The sequence below is a fragment of the Bubalus bubalis genome, chromosome 12, assembly GCF_019923935.1.
Source record: "Bubalus bubalis isolate 160015118507 breed Murrah chromosome 12, NDDB_SH_1, whole genome shotgun sequence".
Lineage (NCBI taxonomy): Eukaryota > Metazoa > Chordata > Mammalia > Artiodactyla > Bovidae > Bubalus > Bubalus bubalis.
In genome coordinates, this window is record NC_059168.1 from 102,679,492 (window position 1) to 102,699,797 (window position 20,306).

The following is a 20,306-nucleotide window of genomic DNA, read 5'->3' on the forward strand; positions in this document are numbered from 1 at the left end:
TTATGGACCAGCAACCCAGCAAGAAAAAGACAGGTGGCACGTTAAAATCATGCTAAAAAAATTCTCACGCTGGGACATTGAGAAAAATGACCTGAATAAATACAAGCTTGATATTCTTGCAAAGTCTTCAATGTCATAAATATTTAATAAGTTTAAGCTAACCTATACAGTTCAAGCAATTTAATCAATATTTCAGTGGGATATTTCCCTCGAATTGTATACCTGAATCTAAAAGCCACAGGAAGGAATAAACGTTTTGAAATATTTTAGATAGAAGAGTAATGCAAGTTGATCTACCATTCAATCATAACTAATAGGGAACTAAAATGACCGAAAATGCATGGCTTTAGCTGGGAGACAGGATGAAGCATCAGTAAAACTGGACATAAAGTCAATAAATGAACACAAGTCATACAGTAACTTAATATGTTATGCAAGTGGCCCATCTTAAAAAGTATTATTTGTTCAACACGTGTGTGTGTGTGTGTGTGTGTGCACGCACGCTTGACTCAGTCACTCAGTGGCGTCTGACTCTTGGCCACCCCATGGACTACTGTAACCCGCCAGGCGCCTCTGGGATTTTCCAGGCAAAAATACTGGAGCACGTTGCCATTTCCTACTCCTACACAGGAAGGAATAAACGTTTTGAAATATTTTAGATAGAAGAGTAATGCAAGTTGATCTTCCTCTTTACTCTTCCTCATTACTCTTCTTAGATAGAAGAGTAATGCAGGAGATCTTCCTGACCCAGGGATCCAACCCTCACCTCCTGCTTCTCCTACATTGGCAGGAAGACTCCATTCAACAAGAAGTGTGTGAGAAATGACCAAGATATCTTGAGGGAAAAAAATAAGGTTATATATCTAACTCTGCACATTATCTTAAAATTAATTCTGAATGAAAAGAAATCTTGAAAGCTCTATATTATCTATAACTAAGGGATGAGATACCTACCCTATGGATACAAATCTCAATATAATTATGAAAACAAACTTTGGAACCCCAAAAGCACCATCGACAAAACTGAAACAGGAACGACAACTTGAAATGAGTATTTTCAGCACATTTGACAAAGGGTTTACATCACATCACAAACTCACTGAAAGCGGAAAAGGAACACCATGTTAGAAAAGTGAGCCAGACAAAAATTGGTCATTTGTACACGCACAAATCAAATGACTGATGGGTGCTAAGTCGCCTCGGTCGTGTCCAACTCTTTGAAACCCCATGGATTCCAGCCTACCAGGCTCCTCTGTCCACAGGATTCTCCAAGTAAGAATACTGGAGTGGGTTGCCATTTCCTCCTGCAGGTCAAATGGCTCATTCAGTTCAGTTCAGTTCAGTTCAGTCGCTCAGTCGTGTCTGACTCTTTGCGACCCGATGAATCGCAGCACGCCAGGCCTCCCTGTCCATCACCAACTCCCAGAGTTCGCTCAAACTCACATCCATCGAGTCAGTGATGCCATCCAGCCATCTCATCCTCCGTCGTCCCCTTCTCCTCCTGCCCCCAGTTCCTCCCAGCATCAGAGTCTTTTCCAATGAGTCAGCTCTTCGCATGAGGTGGCCAAAGTACTGGAGTTTGAGCTTTAGCATCATTCCTTCCAGAGAAATCCCAGGGCTGATCTCCTTCAGAATGGACTGGTTGGATCTCCTTGCAGTCCAAGGGACTCTCAAGAGTCTTCTCCAACACCACAGTTCAAAAGCATCAGTTCTTCGGTGCTCAGCATAATGGCTCATAACTATAGTTTAAAATGAGGTTTGACAGTGGTCCCTAGTGGTCCAGTGGCTAAGGCACCAGGCTTCCTGCAGAGGGCTCGGGTTCCATACCTGGTTGGGGAAATGAGACCCCAACATGCCTTGTGGTATAACCCCCCCAAAAATTTTTTTTTAATTTTTAGAATAAAGCAACTATAGCTTAAAAATTAAAAAAATAAAATAAAATAGGCTTTGATGTCCCAAGCAATCAAAGAAAAAGATTCTATGTTTGCTTATCAAATTAGCAAAATTTTTAAAAAATTTAACTCAGCACTCACAATGTGGGGAAGCATACTTTTGCTGGGGGGATGGAAATGGAAAATGTCATTCAGGGGTGACCTGTTTGCATGAGTCCTTTAAACAAGTTTGTTCTTGAACCTGGAAATTCTAGGCATTAAAAATCTTTCATTACCAAGGAATTCACAGTGCTTTCATATTGATCCCACAATATCTTTCAAGGTAGAAGTTTAGAACCCTTCTCAGTAAACCCCCTAGCCTTCTCCATAAATTGTTAGGGGGGAAAAAAAGTTAGTTTTTGTCTGTTTGTTGGTTTCAGCACAGTAGCTAAATCACACCCTCCCCTCTCTAGATATGACCTAGGAGAGCTGATAGTGATCTTTGTGAGGTAGGGCTTGTGGCTAATGGAATATCATACTCTGTTTTGAAATAATATTATAGATTTTTTTTTTAAATCAAGAGCTGCTCTGTGATATAAGAAAGGATGAGTCACTGAAAACAGCATCATGATTTAGCCAAAGGTGACAACTGAGACAGAAAAAGTAGAAGGAGCTTGTCGTTGTTGTTGAGTTGCTAAGTCGTGTCCAAGTCTTTTCCAACGATGGACGGTAGCCCGCCAGGCTCCTCTGTCCATGGGATTCTCCAGGCAAGAATGCTGGGGTGGGTTACCATGCTCTCCTTCAGGGGATCTTCCCCACCCAGGGACCGAACTTCTCCTGCACTGGCAGGCAGGCTCTTTACCACTGCACCACGAGGGAAGCCCTATAGGATGAGCTGACCTTGACATGTGTTCTTTAGGGAAAGCTTCCTGATGAGTGGCGTCCAGGGCGGGGTTGTAGACATACCATGGGCACGGACAGGGCTTCTCGCTCCAGGGCTGGACATCAGCGAGTGTGCGCCTCATGCCGCCTACCTTTCCATGGCCTCTGGCTTCCACTCCAGGAGGTGAGTGTCAGTCTTCTGAAGATTTTAGTGTTTCAGTTGTGACGACTTTCGGATCGTGCACTGTGTTACTTTGCCACAGACGGGGGCTTAAAGGACAGAAGAGCCCTTCTCCCAGCTCTGAGGGCTGGATGTTCAAGGTGGAGGAGGCCTCTCTCCCGGGCGTGTCCTCGCTTCACCTTCCCTCTGTCCTAGGCACGTCAGTGCCCCAATCCCCTTCCAGTAGGGTCACTGGTCCTACTGGATGAGGACCCTTCCTAGTGACCTCATTTTGCCTCAGTCATCTCTGTAAAGGCCTTTTCTCCGTATTGGTTATGGTCTGAGGTCCTGGGGACTAGGACTCCATGTGAGAATTTGGGGGAGGACAATACTGGCCTTCACACTTACGCAGCCTGCGTCCTCTCCCAGGAAAGAGGGTTCATTAAGAAGAATGGCTGTGGGGACGCCCCTGGCCATCTGGAGGTCAAGACGCCACACTTTCCACGCAGAAGGTGCAGGTTTAATCCCCGGTTGGGAGCCTAAAATCCCACGTGCCTCACAGTGCAGCCAAGAGAAGGAGGAGGAAGACGGCTGCCTCCTTAGGATATGGGATTCTCCGGCCCTCACACTCACTGCCAAGAACAAACCTCTGCTAGCCACGTCAGTCCCCATTCCCACCACCCATGGGGGCTGGTTTCCCATCCTGAGCCTCATGGCGCTCCGAGCTGCCCATGTCGAGCCCTTTCGAATGTGCAAAGGGAGCGCCACAGAATCGCATCTCCCTGCTGCCCTGCAGCTGCCCGAGGACTCGGGCCAGTGGTACCGTCCCTGCACCTGGCAGACATCTGCCTCCACCCCTGTGCTCAGCCCCTGTCTTCTCAAAAATAAGTAAAATGCCGAGAGATTTTAGAAATGAACTTGACACTTCTCTGTGTAAACAATAAGAGAAAGACATGTATTTGGTAGGAAGTCTCTAGTTCATGCATGTCTAGTCACAAGCTAGATAGGGTGAGACGGTTCCAGGTGCTTAAACACAGCAATGTGCCTCCTCAGCCTGAAAAGCAACCCCCCCGATGGACTTGCGAGCCATGAAGTTTCATTTTCTCCTCCACACATCATCCTTTGCCCTTCTGTGTCCATGTATATATATATATATATATATTTTTTTTTTTTTTTCTGAACTAGAGCTTTTCTCCATTAAAAAAAATTCATTTTATGCCTCCAATTATGTCCAGGTTATCTACAATGTATAGATATTAACATCACCATGTGTTAAACATTCAATAAGCAACATTTTATTCTTTATCCTGCAGTGGCCAAATTGGATGGCCCAAAATTGCAGGGAGAAAAATGTCTTGTGGGTGAGTATAAACATCTGTGTCTCTCAAACCTGGGACATATGAAGACATCCCACCTATCAGGGGGAACCATTGCTGGCGGGGCCTGCGGTCCCGGGGAGTCAGTGTCTCCTTTTGGACTGCTGGGCCACCTTGATGTACTGTACCTGGGGCGGCGGGTAGAAGTCGGTGTCCCAGTTGTACTCTGGGGATAAGAGCTTGGCGGGCTTCCGGAGGAAAAAGTATTTGTTGAGGTGTTTTTCGTAGGAGCTGTTCAACCTGAGTCCGAGGTCGTGGATGACGCCATTCAGGTACTCTTCCGCGAGGTTCAGGACCTCCAGGGGTGTGCCGCCCACGAATGCACCATCGTAGTAGAAATCACCCTGGCCAGACGGGATGTAAGCTGCCGACTTGGGCCTCCTCTCGTAGGGGAAACTCGCACGGTCCTGGAAGTACCACCAGCCATGGAGCTGAGCCACCAACTCGCCCAGGACCTCCACGCCCACATTGTTCTGGAAGATCTGGGTGACGGTCATGCTGAAAAGGAAGTCGACCTCGCCCTGGATGTCCCAGATAATGTGCTTGGCCAAGCTCTTCATGCGCACGAGGTCGTTGTCCCACCATCTGCTCTCAGTGACGATGAACACTTTGAACTGTCGGAGGGGCTCCCACTTGATCTGGGGCAGCTTGATGAAGGTGTCCATCATAATGTAGAAGATCACTCTGTAGCCGGTCAGGAAGTACTTATTTGCCGAGTTCAAGAACAGCTCCAGGTACGGATCTGCAAGCCTGCGAAACACAGTGCAGAGGAGGACGCTCGCCTCCCTAAACGTTTTCGGAAGGGCATCACCAAACACTATCCACATGGGGGGGCATCAGGTCAATGCTGCAGAATTCCCATGGAGGAAGGCAGGAGGTCGGGCCTGTATTTCAGCTGCAATGGTTACAGAAGGGGGAGGTAGTGGGCTGGGGAGTCTGAGAAAAGCCTCTGAAGTTTTGGAACGACTGTTGGAAAAAAGAGTGTGAGAGCTAACTGGATATTAGTGGAAAGACAGCTAAGTGATATTAATGATCCAGCTAAGGGAGGAGAAGGACTTCACAGAGGGCTCCCACAGTAAAGAATCTGCCTGCAATGCAGGAGACTCAGGTTCAATCCCTAGTCAGGAAGATTCCCCGGAGAAGGAAATGGCAACCCACTGCAGTATTCTTGCCTGGGAAATCCTATGGACAGAGCAGCCGGGCAGGCTACAGTCCATGGGGTTGCAAAGACTCAGGCGGGACTTGGCGACTGAACAAGAATAACAACAAGGAAGGAGAGAAAAACAATGTCCTGCTTTGCACAGGCCATCCACAAACAGTGGTTACAGAGGCCGACGAGTGGCCCTTTGGAGGTGGGAGGTCCATGGACAGTGGTGTGCATTTTTTCAAAATAAAGTGTGGCACAGGCTTGGCGACCCCTACCTGCCAGTAGCAAAGACGGCCAAGCCTGTTGTGAAATTCTGCCTTCTGTAGTGTTTTTCCAGCGCCTTTCTGCTGAAAGTGCCTTCCCAGACAACAGGAGCAAGCCAGCTCGTGGTCGTGATCACATCGGGGCGTCTTCTGTTGAACAAAAGAGAAACCGGTGGAACGGGTACCTTTACAAGGACAGCAGCAGAGGCTGCACCGGTGATAACAGGTAAGACTTGTAGAGTCCCTTTCTGCGTGCCGGACACCGTGGCTCCTGCGGTCTGGGCTGTGAGCATGCCGTGGAAATTTTTTTTCAATTTTTAAAGAGGCATAATGTAAACAAAAATTTAAATATCTGCCTTGTTTGACTTAATGACTCTTTTGGGAATCTACCCCACAGATGAACTCACCAGACAATGTCAGAATGTGTATTAATATGTACAAAGTTAGTCACTGGAGCGTTCCTGGCAAGAGCTGCAAGGTAAACAATCTAAAACCAGGAGGGAATTGGCTAATGGATGATGACACGTAATCAGGAAGCAAGGTACCCCAGAATCACAACAGGGGACAGGACTCTTCTCTGAGAGCTGAGGCCAAAATCAGGAGAAGCCGCTCATCGAATTTTCAATAAATCAGGAAGCTTCCAACAAGTGGAGCGGGTCAGCATGAACTCCAGCGACTGGGACCTCCCAGGATGGCTGTAATTTGGTGACTGGGGAAAAAGAAAAGACCTAATTACCGCAGATTGAATTCCTGTGTGTCTGGGTCTGGGTCTGTGTGCATGTGTGCAAGTGTGTGCCTCTGTTGTGCATGTGTGCATGGGTGTGTGTGTGGATGTGTTCACAGGCAGACATTTTCATCTTTACCTGGGGTTGAACCAGTCTGAGAGCTGAAGTTCTTCTTCTTGATTTTTCCTGGATGTGAAGGGAAAACCAAGTTATTATGAGTCAAGCATTCATTCAACAAGTATCTGCAGAGCCCTTGAAGTGCTGTTAGGCGCTGGTCCAACAGCAGTGGACCCGCAGCCCTGGACTCCACCCCCCGGGCACCTGGGGCAGAGAGATGGCTCTAAAGAAGCCCCAGGGGTTGGTGCCAAGGGGAGCCACAGAGCTTGGAGTGTACTGCTGAACGCAGCACGTCCAGCCCTGATTTGGGACCAGGGACAGCCAGCTGGGGAGGAGACATCTTCCTGGGTTTGGAAGGGAGAGATGTGCAGGGGAAGGAGATGACGGCCAGGGAGGAAGGCAGGGAGGAGTGTGTGGTTGGGAAAACTAGCAGCAGGTTAGAGCTGTGTCCAGACAGAAGGCAGCCCTCCCCCTCTGTCTACTGGAGGCGCCCCCCCACCACTGTCTCCAGGTCGCTGCCCAGTGAAGCAAGTGGTGCAGGACCACCATCCGGCGTCCTGCCTCTTCCTAGATCAACACCAGAGTCCTTGCACTTATACCCATGGTACACACAGCTAATGCACTAACAGAGGGCAGAAAAGAAGAAGTCACTCCGTCATGTCCAACTCTTGCAACCCCGTGGACCATAGCAGGCAGGCTCCCCGTCCATCACCAACACCCGGAGCTTGCTCAAATTCATGTCCTTCGAATCGGTGATGCCATCCAATCATCTCATCCTCTGTACTCCCCTTCTCCCCTTGTCTTTAGTCTTTCCCAGCATCAGGGTCTTTTCCAATGAGTCAGTTCTTCGCATCAGGTGGCCAAAGTATTGGAGCTTCAGCTTCAGCATCAATCCTTCCAGCGAATATTCAGGGTTGATTTCCTTTAGGATGGACTGGTTGGATCTCCTTGCAGTCCAAGGGACTCTCAAGAGTCTTCTCCAGCACCACAGTTCAAAGATATCAATTCTTCAACGCTAAGCCTTCTTTGAGGAGTTCCCTGGTGGCTCAGACGGTAAAGCATCTGCCTACAATGCGGGAAACCCGGGTTCAATCCCTGGGTTGGGAAGATCTCCTGGAGAAGGAAAGGGCAACCCACTCCAGTACTCTTGCCTGGAAAACTCCATGGACGGAGGAGCCTGGTCCATGGGGTTGCAATGAGTCGGACACAACTGAGTGACTTCACTTAAAATCCACACTGTAATCTTTATAGGGAATCGCTATGGCAGCCCACACATTCCGCCTCCTGCGGGGCAATGTCTCCATCGATTACTCGGGATTCTTATGAACGGGATGTTGTCTCTTCTCTGTCATCTATGTACTTGTTGATTCAGTCCTTTATTTATATCAATGTGCACTCAGGAAGATCTGCTTTATGCTTTGGGATATAACCCAATACAACTTTCTTTTCTTGCTCAGGTTCTTCCCACTTTATCCGCTAGAAGCTCTTTCACAGGCTCTTTTGTCCCTTTGCTCCAGGCTCATCCTGTATACGTTCTGTCCCCCGTCCTAGAAACAGCCACATATCTCCAAGGAAGCCTGGCTTGGGGTTTTGCTTTGTTTTGTAGAATAATATTAGAAACCAAGGTCTGGGGCTGGGAGTGCTCGCTGCTCCTGTGGGCTCCTCGTTTCCAGGTCCTCTCAGCTGGGCAAGCACGGAAGGCGTGTGTGTAGTTGTGCCAACTGGCACACAGGCATGTATCTGGAAATACTTCCCCAGGTAACTCTCCCCTGCTCCACGAAGCTACACGTCAGTGCAGACTGGTGTCTCCAGCTTTAATGCATCACCGCAGGGATCACCTAACTGTCCCCTGATTACCCACGCACAGTCACTCACCGTCCACTCACTCAACTGTTCCGTCCCCAGATGCATGCACGCTGGCATCAGAGCTGCCATCCTGCCCTCCTGTGGGGAAGTGATGTTATCCACTGGAGACAGTCCCCTGCGTGGCTGTCTTCCCCTTATGTTTACAGACTCCAAAGAGCTGAGCCAACTCATTGGAAAAGATCCTGATGCTGGAAAAGATTGATGGCAGGAAGATAAGGGGGCAACTGAGGATAAGATGCTTGGACGGCACCACCAACTCAATGGACATGAATTCAAGCAGATTCCAGGAGTTGGTGAAGGACAGGGAAGCCTGGCGTGCTGCAGTCCATGGGGTCACAAGGAGTCAGACACGACTGAGCAGCTGAGAAACAACAAACTACAGACTCCACTGGTTTCCAAGGTGACTTCTCTCAGCACCTTCCTCAGCCCTCAGGGAGCTTACTTCTGGCATGTTTGATACAGTTCGATGACTTTGGTCACATACAGCAATCCTTCCTGGGATTCCCTCGACTTCCTAAATGAGAGTTCAATTTGTCTAGGTTAAAATTCACTCTTCATTAGAAAATTCTAAGGGTTTTGAAAAAGGTGTAGTGCCACAGGTCCACCATAAGCAGTTCCACTGCCCCCAGATCTTCGGCGCTTGTCCAGCCACTCCTCCCCAAACCCCCAAACCCCTGATCCCTTTACTGTCTCTGCAGTTTTGCCTTTTCCAGAATTTCATGTGGTTGGAATCATACAGTAGGTAGTCTTTTCAGATTGGCTTCTGGCTTCTTTCCCTTACCAATGTGTACTGATACTTCCTCTGTATCTTTTCCTGGCTTGATAGCTTGTTTCTTTTCATCGTTGAATCCTATTCATTTATCTGGATGCACCGCAGTTTATTTACCCATTCATCTACTGCAGGACATCTGGATTGCTTCCAGATTTTAGACATTGTGAATAAAGCTGCTATAAAACCTTATGTGGGCTGTTTGTGAACATACGCTTTCAAACTACGTGGATTAATGATACTTAAGAACACCAAAGCTGGATCACCAGAAAGACCATATTTAGCTTTGTAAGAAACCATCACGCTGTCTTCAAAGTGGCTATACCATAGGGCTGTGCTCATAGACGTGTCGTGGTGCCTGGTCGTTGTCTTAATTTGCAATTGAAAGTGAAAGTTGTTCAGTTGTGTCCGACTCTGCGTGACCCCATAGACTAAACAGTCCATGGAATTCTCCAGGCCAGAATACTGGAGTGGATAGCCATTCCCTTCTCCAGGGGATCTTCCCAACCCAGGGATCGAACTCAGATCTCCCACATTGCAGGCAGATTCTTAACCAGCTGAGCCACCAGGGAAGCCCAAGAATACTGAAGTGGGTAGCCTATCCCTTCTCCAGGCAGGGGATCTGCCTGACCCAGGAATCGAACCAGGGTCTCATGCATTGCAGGCAGATTCTTCACCAGCTGAGCTACCAGGGAAGCCCAATTATCTAATGACAAATGATGTCCAGCATCTTTTTAGATGCCTACTTGCCATCTTTTTGTCTTCTTGGGTGAGATTTTGCCCATTTTATAAAGTTTTTCTTTTCCTTGTTGAGTTTTAAGAGTTCTTTGCATATTTTGGATACAAGCCTTTTTATCAGATCTGCGTTTTGCAAAGGTTTTGTTTTTAAAGACATTGTCTTTCATGATAAGACTGCTTTTCAAATGGCATCTGGGAAGTTTGCACTGCTCATGAAGGAGCGCACGAGACATGGGCACAAATGAAGGAAGAACTTGCATTTTTCTCCACGAGAAACTGAGCTGGCACAGATGCGTCCCTGGCTCACACAGGTTCTCACAGGCTCACACAGGCTCACACAGGCTCACACAGGCTCTCACAGGCTCACACAGGCTCTCACAGGCTCACACAGGCTCCAACAGGCTCACACAGGCTCCCACAGGCTCCCACAGGCTCTCACAGGCTCCCACAGGCTCACACAGGCTCCCACAGGCTCACACAGGCTCTCACAGGCTCACACAGGCTCACACAGGCCCACACAGGCCCACACAGGCTCTCACAGGCCCACACAGGCCCACACAGGCTCTCACAGGCTCTCACAGGCTCACACAGGCTCTCACAGGCTCTCACAGGCTCCCACAGGCTCTCACAGGCTCTCACAGGCTCACACAGGCTCTCACAGGCTCTCACAGGCTCCCACAGGCTCCAACAGGCTCACACAGGCTCTCACAGGCTCTCACAGGCTCACACAGGCTCTCACAGGCTCACACAGGCTCACACAGGCTCTCACAGGCTCTCACAGGCTCACATAGGCTCTCACAGGCTCCACAGGCTCACAGGCCCAACAGGCCCACACAGGCTCTCACAGATCACACAGGCTCCACAGGCCCACACAGGCTCACAGGCTCCCACAGGCTCTCACAGGCTCCCACAGGCTCCCACAGGCTCACACAGGCTCACACAGGCTCTCACAGGCTCACACAGGCTCACACAGGCTCTCACAGGCTCACACAGGCTCTCACAGGCTCTCACAGGCTCACACAGGCTCTCACAGGCTCTCACAGGCTCCCACAGGCTCACACAGGCTCACACAGGCTCTCACAGGCTCACACAGGCTCTCACAGGCTCACACAGGCTCTCACAGGCTCACACAGGCTCACACAGGCTCTCACAGGCTCTCACAGGCTCACATAGGCTCTCACAGGCTCCCACAGGCTCCCACAGGCCCACACAGGCCCACACAGGCTCTCACAGGCTCACACAGGCTCCCACAGGCCCTCACAGGCTCACACAGGCTCCCACAGGCCCACACAGGCCCACACAGGCTCTCACAGGCCCACACAGGCCCACACAGGCTCTCACAGGGTCTCACAGGCTCTCACAGGCTCACATAGGCTCTCACAGGCTCACACAGGCTCCCACAGGCCCACACAGGCCCACACAGGCCCACACAGGCTCTCACAGGCTCACACAGGCTCACACAGGCTCACACAGGCCCACACAGGCTCTCACAGGCTCTCACAGGCTCACACAGGCTCTCACAGGCTCACACAGGCCCACACAGGCTCTCACAGGCTCTCACAGGCCCACACAGGCCCACACAGGCCCACACAGGCTCTCACAGGCTCACACAGGCTCTCACAGGCTCACACAGGCCCACACAGGCTCTCACAGGCTCTCACAGGCTCACACAGGCTCTCACAGGCTCACACAGGCTCTCACAGGCTCACACAGGCCCACACAGGCTCTCACAGGCCTACACAGGCTCTCACAGGCTCACACAGGCTCCCACAGGCCCACACAGGCTCACACAGGCTCCCACAGGCCCACACAGGCCCACACAGGCTCTCACAGACTCACACAGGCTCACACAGGCTCTCACAGGCTCACACAGGCCCACACAGGCCCACAGAGGCTCTCACAGGCTCACACAGGCTCTCACAGGCTCACACAGGCTCCCACAGGCCCACACAGGCCCACACAGGCTCTCACAGGCTCACACAGGCTCACACAGGCTCTCACAGGCTCACACAGGCCCACACAGGCTCTCACAGGCTCTCACAGGCTCACACAGGCTCTCACAGGCTCACACAGGCTCCCACAGGCTCACACAGGCCCACACAGGCTCTCACAGGCTCCCACAGGCCCACACAGGCCCACACAGGCCCACAGAGGCTCTCACAGGCTCACACAGGCTCACACAGGCCCACACAGGCCCACACAGGCCCACACAGGCCCACACAGGCTCTCACAGGCTCACACAGGCTCACACAGGCTCTCACAGGCTCCCACAGGCCCACACAGGCCCACAGAGGCTCTCACAGGCTCACACAGGCTCTCACAGGCTCTCACAGGCTCCCACAGGCCCACACAGGCCCACAGAGGCTCTCACAGGCTCACACAGGCTCTCACAGGCTCTCACAGGCTCACACAGGCCCACACAGGCCCACACAGGCCCACACAGGCTCACACAGGCTCTCACAGGCTCACACAGGCCCACACAGGCCCACACAGGCCCACACAGGCTCTCACAGGCTCTCACAGGCTCACACAGGCTCACACAGGCTCTCACAGGCCCACACAGGCTCTCACAGGCTCACACAGGCTCTCACAGGCTCTCACAGGCTCTCACAGGCCCACACAGGCTCTCACAGGCTCACACAGGCTCTCACAGGCTCTCACAGGCTCACACAGGCTCACACAGGCTCTCACAGGCCCACACAGGCCCACACAGGCTCACACAGGCTCACACAGGCTCCCACAGGCTCTCACAGGCCCACACAGGCTCACACAGGCTCCCACAGGCCCACACAGGCTCTCACAGGCTCACACAGGCTCTCACAGGCTCTCACAGGCTCTCACAGGCTCCCACAGGCCCACACAGGCTCACACAGGCTCACAGGGCAGGTCACGCTGTCCTGCTTATGTCAGAACAAGATGGAACTTTGGGACCACTTGTAATTTGTCTGAAATAGCAACTCGGTGCTATGACTTCATTTTAGTTTTTCTTGGTGACCTTATTTATGTAAAATAGGCTATCCCAGGGACTTCCCTGGTGGTCCAGTGGCTAGGACTCTGCGGTTCCAGTTCAGGGGGCCTGGGTTTGATCCCAGGTCAGGGAACTATATCCTACTTGCCACAACTAAGGGTTTGCCTGTCGAAACTAAAGATCCTGCATGCCACAGTGACGATCCAAGACCCTGAGTGTGGCAACTGAGACCCAGCGTAACCAAACAAATAAATAGTCTCTAAAGTTATCCCCGACACTCTGCTCTGTTTGCTCTGCCTTCTCCCCCTGCAACCTTCTCCCCCTATGACCGTGGCTCCTTGAGCACCTAGGACAGAGCCTGGGGCCCAGCCAGGGCTTGATCACTATGTGCTGGATGTTTAAAAATGAAAGAATGAAAGTATACTTGGCTTGGTCCCACAGAGAGGGGAGGTAACATCTGATTCATTTCGAAAGTGTTATTAACAGCTTTGGACAAAACTCGGGAGGTTTCGAGCAGCTCTGCCAAGCACTGCAGGCGTCGATTCCCCGAGGTCTTCTATTTACCTGGAATAATGATCAAACAACAGGAGCAATGAAAGACCCAGAATCAACAGCAGCATTTTCCTTTTACAGTTCATTGTCTCCTAGAGGAGAATGAGAGAGAAGTCAGTTTTAAACAGTTGAAAACTTCTGCCGCCTCCCGATGACGGACTGGTGGACTCATTCAGACACACTGGGGCGCCAACCCAGGTGTCTGGTCCCAGGATGCTCAGCCCTGGGGAGAGGGCGGGGAGACAGGGACACCTCTGCTCCACTAAGGTCTCCTGGGAGTGCTGGCCACTCCTCTGGGGACGGAGTGCTGTCTTGGATACCCCTGGGCCTTAGCAATGTCCACCTTGGCTTCGTAGAAGACATGTGACAGACCCTGCCCTCGAGAGCAGGGACAGCAAAACCAGGCCGTGACGAGGGTGCCGTCTGCCCCCAAAGTCGACCTTTTCCTCTTTCTCCCCCAGCGATAGTAAGATGCACCATTTGCCCCAAGACTACAGCAGGCTAAGCACAAATGAGCTTTCTCCAGGCAGACGCTGGAACGGGGATTACGACCTGAACGAAAGCCGTCAGGTGCTAACAGGGAGACTTTGGCTCTAGCCAACGCCGGGGCTTATGTCACGTGTTCTCCGCGGGGTCGCTGTGCGCATGTCTGCAGGGCTGTGGGCTGTGCCCTGAGCAGAATGGAGACGCTGAGGTTCCGCTGCCAGCACCCGGTTGACCAGCACGCGGCCTTAGCTTGCACGGACCAGGAGTAGCCAAGTGTGGCTGTCAAGCACGTGAAGTGGGGCCGGTCTGAGTTGGGATGTGCAGCAAGTGCTCAACACAGACTAGGCCTTAAAGACGAAGGAAAGAACTTTATCTCATCAGTAAATTGATAGCGATTACTGGATTTGCTGAGCTAAGCGCAAACGTCTGACAAAACGTACTCTACCTATCTCTTTTGATCTCCTACTTTGAAAGCCAGCAAAGGCTGGTCACGTCGTACTCCAGCTGGACACTGGCCAGGCTTCCACTGCCCTACGAGGGGGCACTGCCTCCCCCACCCCCGCCCCCGTGAACCCAAGCAATGCCACCGGGCAGGGTACCATGGCGAGGGAGTCTCCAGCAGAGCGTCTCAGTGACAACACTCCCGAGGCAGGCGCCAAGGCAGCTCACCTGCTTGGATGCTTTTCAAGTGTCTTTTTGGGTCTCTCTTTGTAGAGTCCCAGGCCAGACACCGAGGTGGGCTCGTGTGGCATTGAGCCTTCTGTGGGTGGTGATGTCAGCACCCCCTTTGATGATGTAAGCCCCAGAAAGTCTGGGTCACAATGACGCTGCCCGGGGCTCCTCATGGTTGCTGGACGACAGGACTTTGTCCTGTTTGAAAAACTAAAGGGTATTTTTTTTAATATTTATTTATTTAGTTGCATCGGGTCTTACTTGTGGCATGCTAGATCTTCGTTGCTCGTGCGGAATCTTTCTCTGCGGTGCATGGAGTCCTTAGCTGTGTCTGTCATACGGGCTCAGTAGCTGCAGTGCACAAGCTTAGCTGCTCCAGGGCAGGTGGGATCTTAGTTCCCCAGCCAGGGATCAAACCCACGTCCCCTGCCTGGCAAGGCAGGTTCTGGCCATGGGACCATCAGGGGAGTTTCTTATTTTACATTCTCTTTTGCATCTCACTTCCTCTGTCATCCCTCCCTGCTTCCTAGAGACTGACCTTACAGAGGAGTTTTAAGTAGTTTGTGCACGGTTGTGACAGAGAAGGGTGGCCCTCTCCTCTGTCATCTCCAGGCCATGGACTCCCCGAGGAGAGCAAACCCCTCCTTCTGCTTTTCAGCACATTTTTAAAGTACATCTTTCTGATTATAGAAATAACACCTTCAAGTTATAAGATCTGTCAGATGCGTTAAAGCATCTGGGGTGTGGGATGGGGCCGTGTGTGCACACACACATGAGTGTGCATGGGTGTGCTTTGACACATGCATGTTTGCATGTATGTACTTGTGTGTCCATGTCTGTCATTGTTCCTGGAGCCGAACATCCATGGCTGCGTCTCGATGGGAAGGTGACCCCAGCAGGCACGGGGGCGAGGGTGGTGGGGACAGGCCGTGGACACTCCTCTCCTGGGCTCAAGAATCCAGCCCGTTCCAGCAGCCCTGAAGGGCCCTTCAAGCAGGCGTCACCCTAGACAGAGTCACAGGGCCCCAGTGCCAAAGCACTGACCCCTCAACTTGTCCCGTGGGGTCACAGACGCCCTGACCCCGGGAGGCATGTCAGAGCTGTGTTGTGGTCACAGCCGTCCTCCATGACAGAGCCTGTGACCTTCCAACCAGATCCCGGGGGCTGTCGGTGTGCAGAGAGCACTTCTGTGAAAAAGTGCCTCCCGGCCCAGCCTCCAGGAATCTGGCTCGTGGACCAGAGGCACCTCCTGAGACTGGGTGCTTCACTCTAACCCTAGAGCCTGGACACAGTAGGTGCCCAATAAAAAAAAATATTCTATCAACACATAAAGCGTGTCTGTTCTCTAAAATAGGACTTAGCGTCTGATGCCCCAGTTGGTCCAGCTCAGCCTGCACCCTGACCACCAGCCCGCCTTGTGCCTGGATGCACCAGGGGAGTGAGGAGCTGTCCATCGAAGCTTAGGACCCTGACCTGCACGCGTGGCTGCCAGGACCCCTCAGTGCTCTGAAATCAGAGCACCCAGGCAGGCTGGGCTGGAAGGGGCGCCGTCCTCTGCCGCTCGCATCCGAAGGCTCCGATAGGCCCTGGTGCCACCCGCCTCTGTGGCCGGCGGGGCTTCAGGCCAAGACACCAGCCTGTCCCCACTTCCCTTTGCGACTTCAGACCCAGCCAGGCCCCCATCTGGGCAGCAGCCAGAGCCAGTCGTTGCCTGCGGAGGACGGGGGTGGCCATGGCGGCTTTTGGCCGAGTTCCCAGTAAGTGGAGGCCTGTGCAGAGGATGCAGAAGAGCTGGGGCCGGAAACCACAGCACAGGGAGGGGGATAAAGGCAGCGGGCAGCAGGCAGGCCGGGCGCCCACCCACTGGAGGGCATGGCGCTGCTCCTGCTGAGCCTGGGGTTGGGCCTGGTCTGCGCCCAGGATTTCAACCCCCGGCGCATTGTGCAGAGGAACTATGATATTTCCAAGGTGGGGCTGCGGTCCGGGCTCTCCCCGGGGGTCTGGATGCTAGGTGGGAGCCGCATGCCCAGGACCTGGCCCCGGGAGGGAGCAGGCACCAAGAAGTGAGGACGCCTGCACCCACCGCGACCTCTGCCCTCCAGGTCTCTGGGACCTGGTACTCCATCTCCATGGCTGCAGACAACAGGAAGCGGATAGAGGAAGATGGAGACCTGAGGATCTTCATAGAGGGCATTCAGGTCGTGGAGGATGGTGGTCTCAAGCTCAGTTTCCACTTCATGTGAGTGCTGTGCCCATCCTCTGGAACTGGGGAGCACGGAGGCCCCTGCCCACCCTGCCCCCTGCAGTCTCACCCCCCGCCCCTACCCATGTGGATTGGTGTCTGACCAAGCTGGGGGTGAGGGGGCGCTGTATGTGGGGCAGGGGGCACTGGGTAGGGGGCAGCAGAGTGCTGAGGCTGGGGCAGGGGTTCAGGGTGAAAGTGTGGGGAGGGGTGGGGGGCGCTGGTCACGCGTGGTTGGGTGGGGTTGCGCTGTGAGCATCACCCCGGGCTCCAGGTTGCATGCAGAGTGCACGGACGTGGCCGTGGTCTGTGGCAAAACAGGCAAGAGCGGGGAATACACCATCAACTGTAAGTGGACCCTTGTCTGACAGCCCCACTCCCGGTGAGCCCCGATTTAGGGGTTTATGGGACCCCCTGACAGCCGACCCCAAAGTGAGAGGGGTTGGCCTGGCCTGTAAAGGGCGGCGGGAGGGCAAGTGGGGGCGTGTGCATGGGGAGCTCTGGAGCATCAGGGGACCCCGCCGGCCCCTGCACCCTCGAGAGTCTGTGGCGTGGGCCCCAGGGGCTGCAGGCTCTGAGCAGAGCTTCTGTGCAGACCTGGGGGAGAACAGCCTGCGGATCCTGGAGGCCGACTACCAGCGTTACATCATCTTGCACATGCGGAACTTCAGGAATGGGACAGCCACGCAAGTGCTGGCACTCTACGGTACTGCGTCCCAGGGCCCCTCCTTGCTTCCCGCGGCCCCATCCCCGGGGAGGTGCGGGTCTGGCCATGCCCTGAGGTGCCCGCAGCCCGTGGCATCGTGTGGCGGGTACCCACCTCGTCCAGGTGCCCCACACCTGCCACTCCTTCCCCTCGCCTCCCCTCCCCACTTGGCCCCAAACTGTTCTGTCCACAGGACGGTTCCCAGAGCTGAAATCCAGCTTCCTGGACAGATTCCACAAAGCCTGCAAATCACACGGACTTGGCCCAGAAAAGATCGTCCCCTTCAGCAACCAGGGTAGGCATCACTCCCTTCCATGCCAGCAGCCTGGGCCAGCGAGGCACTCAAGGGGATGGGGGGGTGGGGACGGAGCCCAGGGCCTGGGGTGGGGCGGGGACCTCAGGCAGTCCCTGTCTGAGAACCTGACTGTCTTCCCAGATCCTTGTTACACGAGGTAGAGGCGCCCATCCAGGCCTTCTGGTGCGTGAGCTCAGCTGGGGGCTGGCCGGGTGGCAGAAGAAGCTGGAGGGACGGTGGGGGCCCCCTCTCCAAGCCCATCCCTCACCCTGCATGCGGGGTTCATCCTGCCCCCAAAACGGGGAGCCTCCTGGGGTGGTGGGGGCTCGGCAAACATGCCTGCCTCCAGGTCTGGGGTGGCTGTGATGCTGGACCGCAAACCAGGCCCCAAAGAGCAGCAGCTCATCTTCTTGCAGTTCTGAGCCCAGAGTCTGAAATCCAGGCGTGAGCAAGGCTGAGCTCCCTCTGGAGGCTCCAAGGGAGGGCCCCACCTGCATCTCCCAGCTCCCCGGGCCCGTGGCCACATCACGCAGTCTCAGCTCCTGGTCGCACTGCTCCTCCTCTGGGTCCGTGTCTCTCTCCTTCGGTCTTTTTTGAGGACATGTTGTTGGAGCGAGGACCACTGGCCTTCTCCAGGACAACCTCATCTCAAGATCCTCACCCTTATCCCTTCTGCAGAGAGCTCTTCCCTGAACAAGATCCCATTCCCAGGTTCCGGACACTGAGATCTGAGGGCAGACGTATTGTTGGGGTCGGGGGGACTGTCCACCACACAAAGTCTCCTCCTCCAGCTGACCTCCCCTCGCAGGAACCGGCCTGGCCCCCGTAAGCTCACCCCCTCCTCCTGCAGGGACTGGCCCGCCAGAGCATCTCTTCTGAGAAGCAGGGGCCTGCAGGCCCCTCTGATGAGGGTCTGTGAGGTTTGGGGGGGAGGGGTCCCCAAGGTCGTCAACCAGCCCATGCGCCTCTTCACTCCCTTCTCTCTGATACCAGCGACCCCTGCCCTCACCCCACCTCTTGGTGAGTTCACTGGGAGGTCCTGAGCAGCCCACAGTTGCTTCGTGGGTTAAAAGTTGACTGTCCACTGGGCATCCACCAGAGAGACGTGAGATCATGTCCACACCACGACCTCTGAGCAGCTCTGCCCAGCGTCCCCCAGCTGTGACAGCCTGGGGCTCCCCGCGGGCCAGCAGCCGAACAAAGTGTGGTCGGGCCTCACACCAGAGACAACGCAGACGACGGGCCTCCAGGGAGTCAGGTCGAGAGAAAGCAGCCAACCTCCAGGGCTCGGTCTCCAGGGACAAAACCGCAGCCATCTCAGGGGGCAGCGGTGGGGGGGCCCTGGAGGAGGGCAGGGCTCTCACGGGGCCGGAGGCTCTGGGCAGCGGCGGACATGGCTGCCGGGCAGGAAGGACAGAGAATCTGCAAGGGTGGGTGGTACCCACCCCAGCATGGGTGGGGGCAGCGGGGGAGGTCGGCATCAGGAGAGGGGATGAGGGGACTCGGAGCTCTCTGCACATCTACCTGTGAATCTCCAGTGCTCCAAAATAAAAGGTTAAAAAGAGAGAGAGTTGGTCCTTCCTTCCCAGAAAATGTTACTAGGCTCCTCCCCCTCCCCAGGGCCTGGGGCACTTCCCACCAGCCCTGGCCTCACTGGGGCCCAGCCCCCGCCACCCCCAGGGCCCCTGCCCCCACCCCAGGGTTCCCTCCGCCTCCCCAACCTGCCCTCTGAATAGGGACCAGACCACCCCCATGTGCTTGCCAAACCCCTACCCGCCTGCAGTGCAGCTCAAGGGGGAGCTGCAAGGCGGGTCAGGGGGCACCACCCCAGGGTGAGGAGGAGTTGGCCCCATCCCTCCCCCTGCAGGGGCGCACAGCCTCTGCCCTGGAAACCTTGCGGATGGGGGCCAGGGCTGCGTGGAGGACCAGGAAACCCACCCCGCCCAGGACCACTGTCTGTTCAGTCACTGAGTCAGCTGCCCTGGGAACGGGCCCCAGGCGGCGGGGATGGAGAGCTTTGAGTCCCTTCCTAAGGAGCCAAATGCAGGACAAGGAGACGCCATCTGGATGGCCTGGAGCCTGGGGAAGCCCACATTCTCATGAGCCCGGCCTCCGGCTCCCTATCTGGAACCCCACTCCAGCCTGCTGGGCCATGGCAAGGGACACATAGGAAGCTCCCCACGTGGCTGGGGCCTGCTGGTGTGGAAAGCTGGTGTCTGGGGAGAACTGGGGCAGCCCAGAGGGACGCTTGGGTGGGGGCTCATGACTCTGGACCACAGGGAAGCAGCATCTGCTCCAGAAGGAGGCTCAGAGGGGAGCTGAGCCCAGAGCAGGGTGTCCCCAAGCTGCTGGCTGTCTGAGCCAGGCTCTGGAGCTCTGTGTGGGACTGGGGCTGCCCACTGCCCAACACAAACCCAGAGACCCCCAGGTAGAAGGAAACAGGTGCAGCGGGCAGCAAAGTTGGAGCCCAC

General features: G+C 54.2%; 2 protein-coding genes across 2 annotated transcripts; one reads left to right on the forward strand and one right to left on the reverse strand.

Moving 5' to 3' along the window:
• Positions 1 to 4,138: 4,138 nt before the first annotated feature.
• On the reverse strand, positions 4,139 to 14,670 carry GLT6D1 (glycosyltransferase 6 domain containing 1). Its single transcript, XM_006062184.4, has 5 exons — positions 14,590 to 14,670; positions 13,447 to 13,526; positions 6,563 to 6,610; positions 5,712 to 5,849; positions 4,139 to 5,039 (listed from the first exon to the last, which is right to left on the reverse strand). The coding sequence occupies exons 2-5, from the start codon at positions 13,518 to 13,520 to the stop codon at positions 4,373 to 4,375; spliced, it is 927 nt and encodes a 308-aa protein (XP_006062246.1). The 5' UTR covers positions 13,521 to 13,526; positions 14,590 to 14,670; the 3' UTR covers positions 4,139 to 4,372.
• Positions 14,671 to 16,434: 1,764 nt separating this feature from the next.
• Positions 16,435 to 19,247, forward strand: LCN9 (lipocalin 9). The gene is made up of 7 exons (XM_006062185.3): positions 16,435 to 16,560; positions 16,695 to 16,831; positions 17,109 to 17,182; positions 17,430 to 17,540; positions 17,734 to 17,835; positions 17,977 to 18,018; positions 18,252 to 19,247. Exons 1-6 carry the CDS (start codon positions 16,465 to 16,467, stop codon positions 17,994 to 17,996), a joined length of 540 nt encoding a protein of 179 aa, XP_006062247.2. The 5' UTR covers positions 16,435 to 16,464; the 3' UTR covers positions 17,997 to 18,018; positions 18,252 to 19,247.
• The last annotated feature ends 1,059 nt before the right edge of the window (positions 19,248 to 20,306 follow it).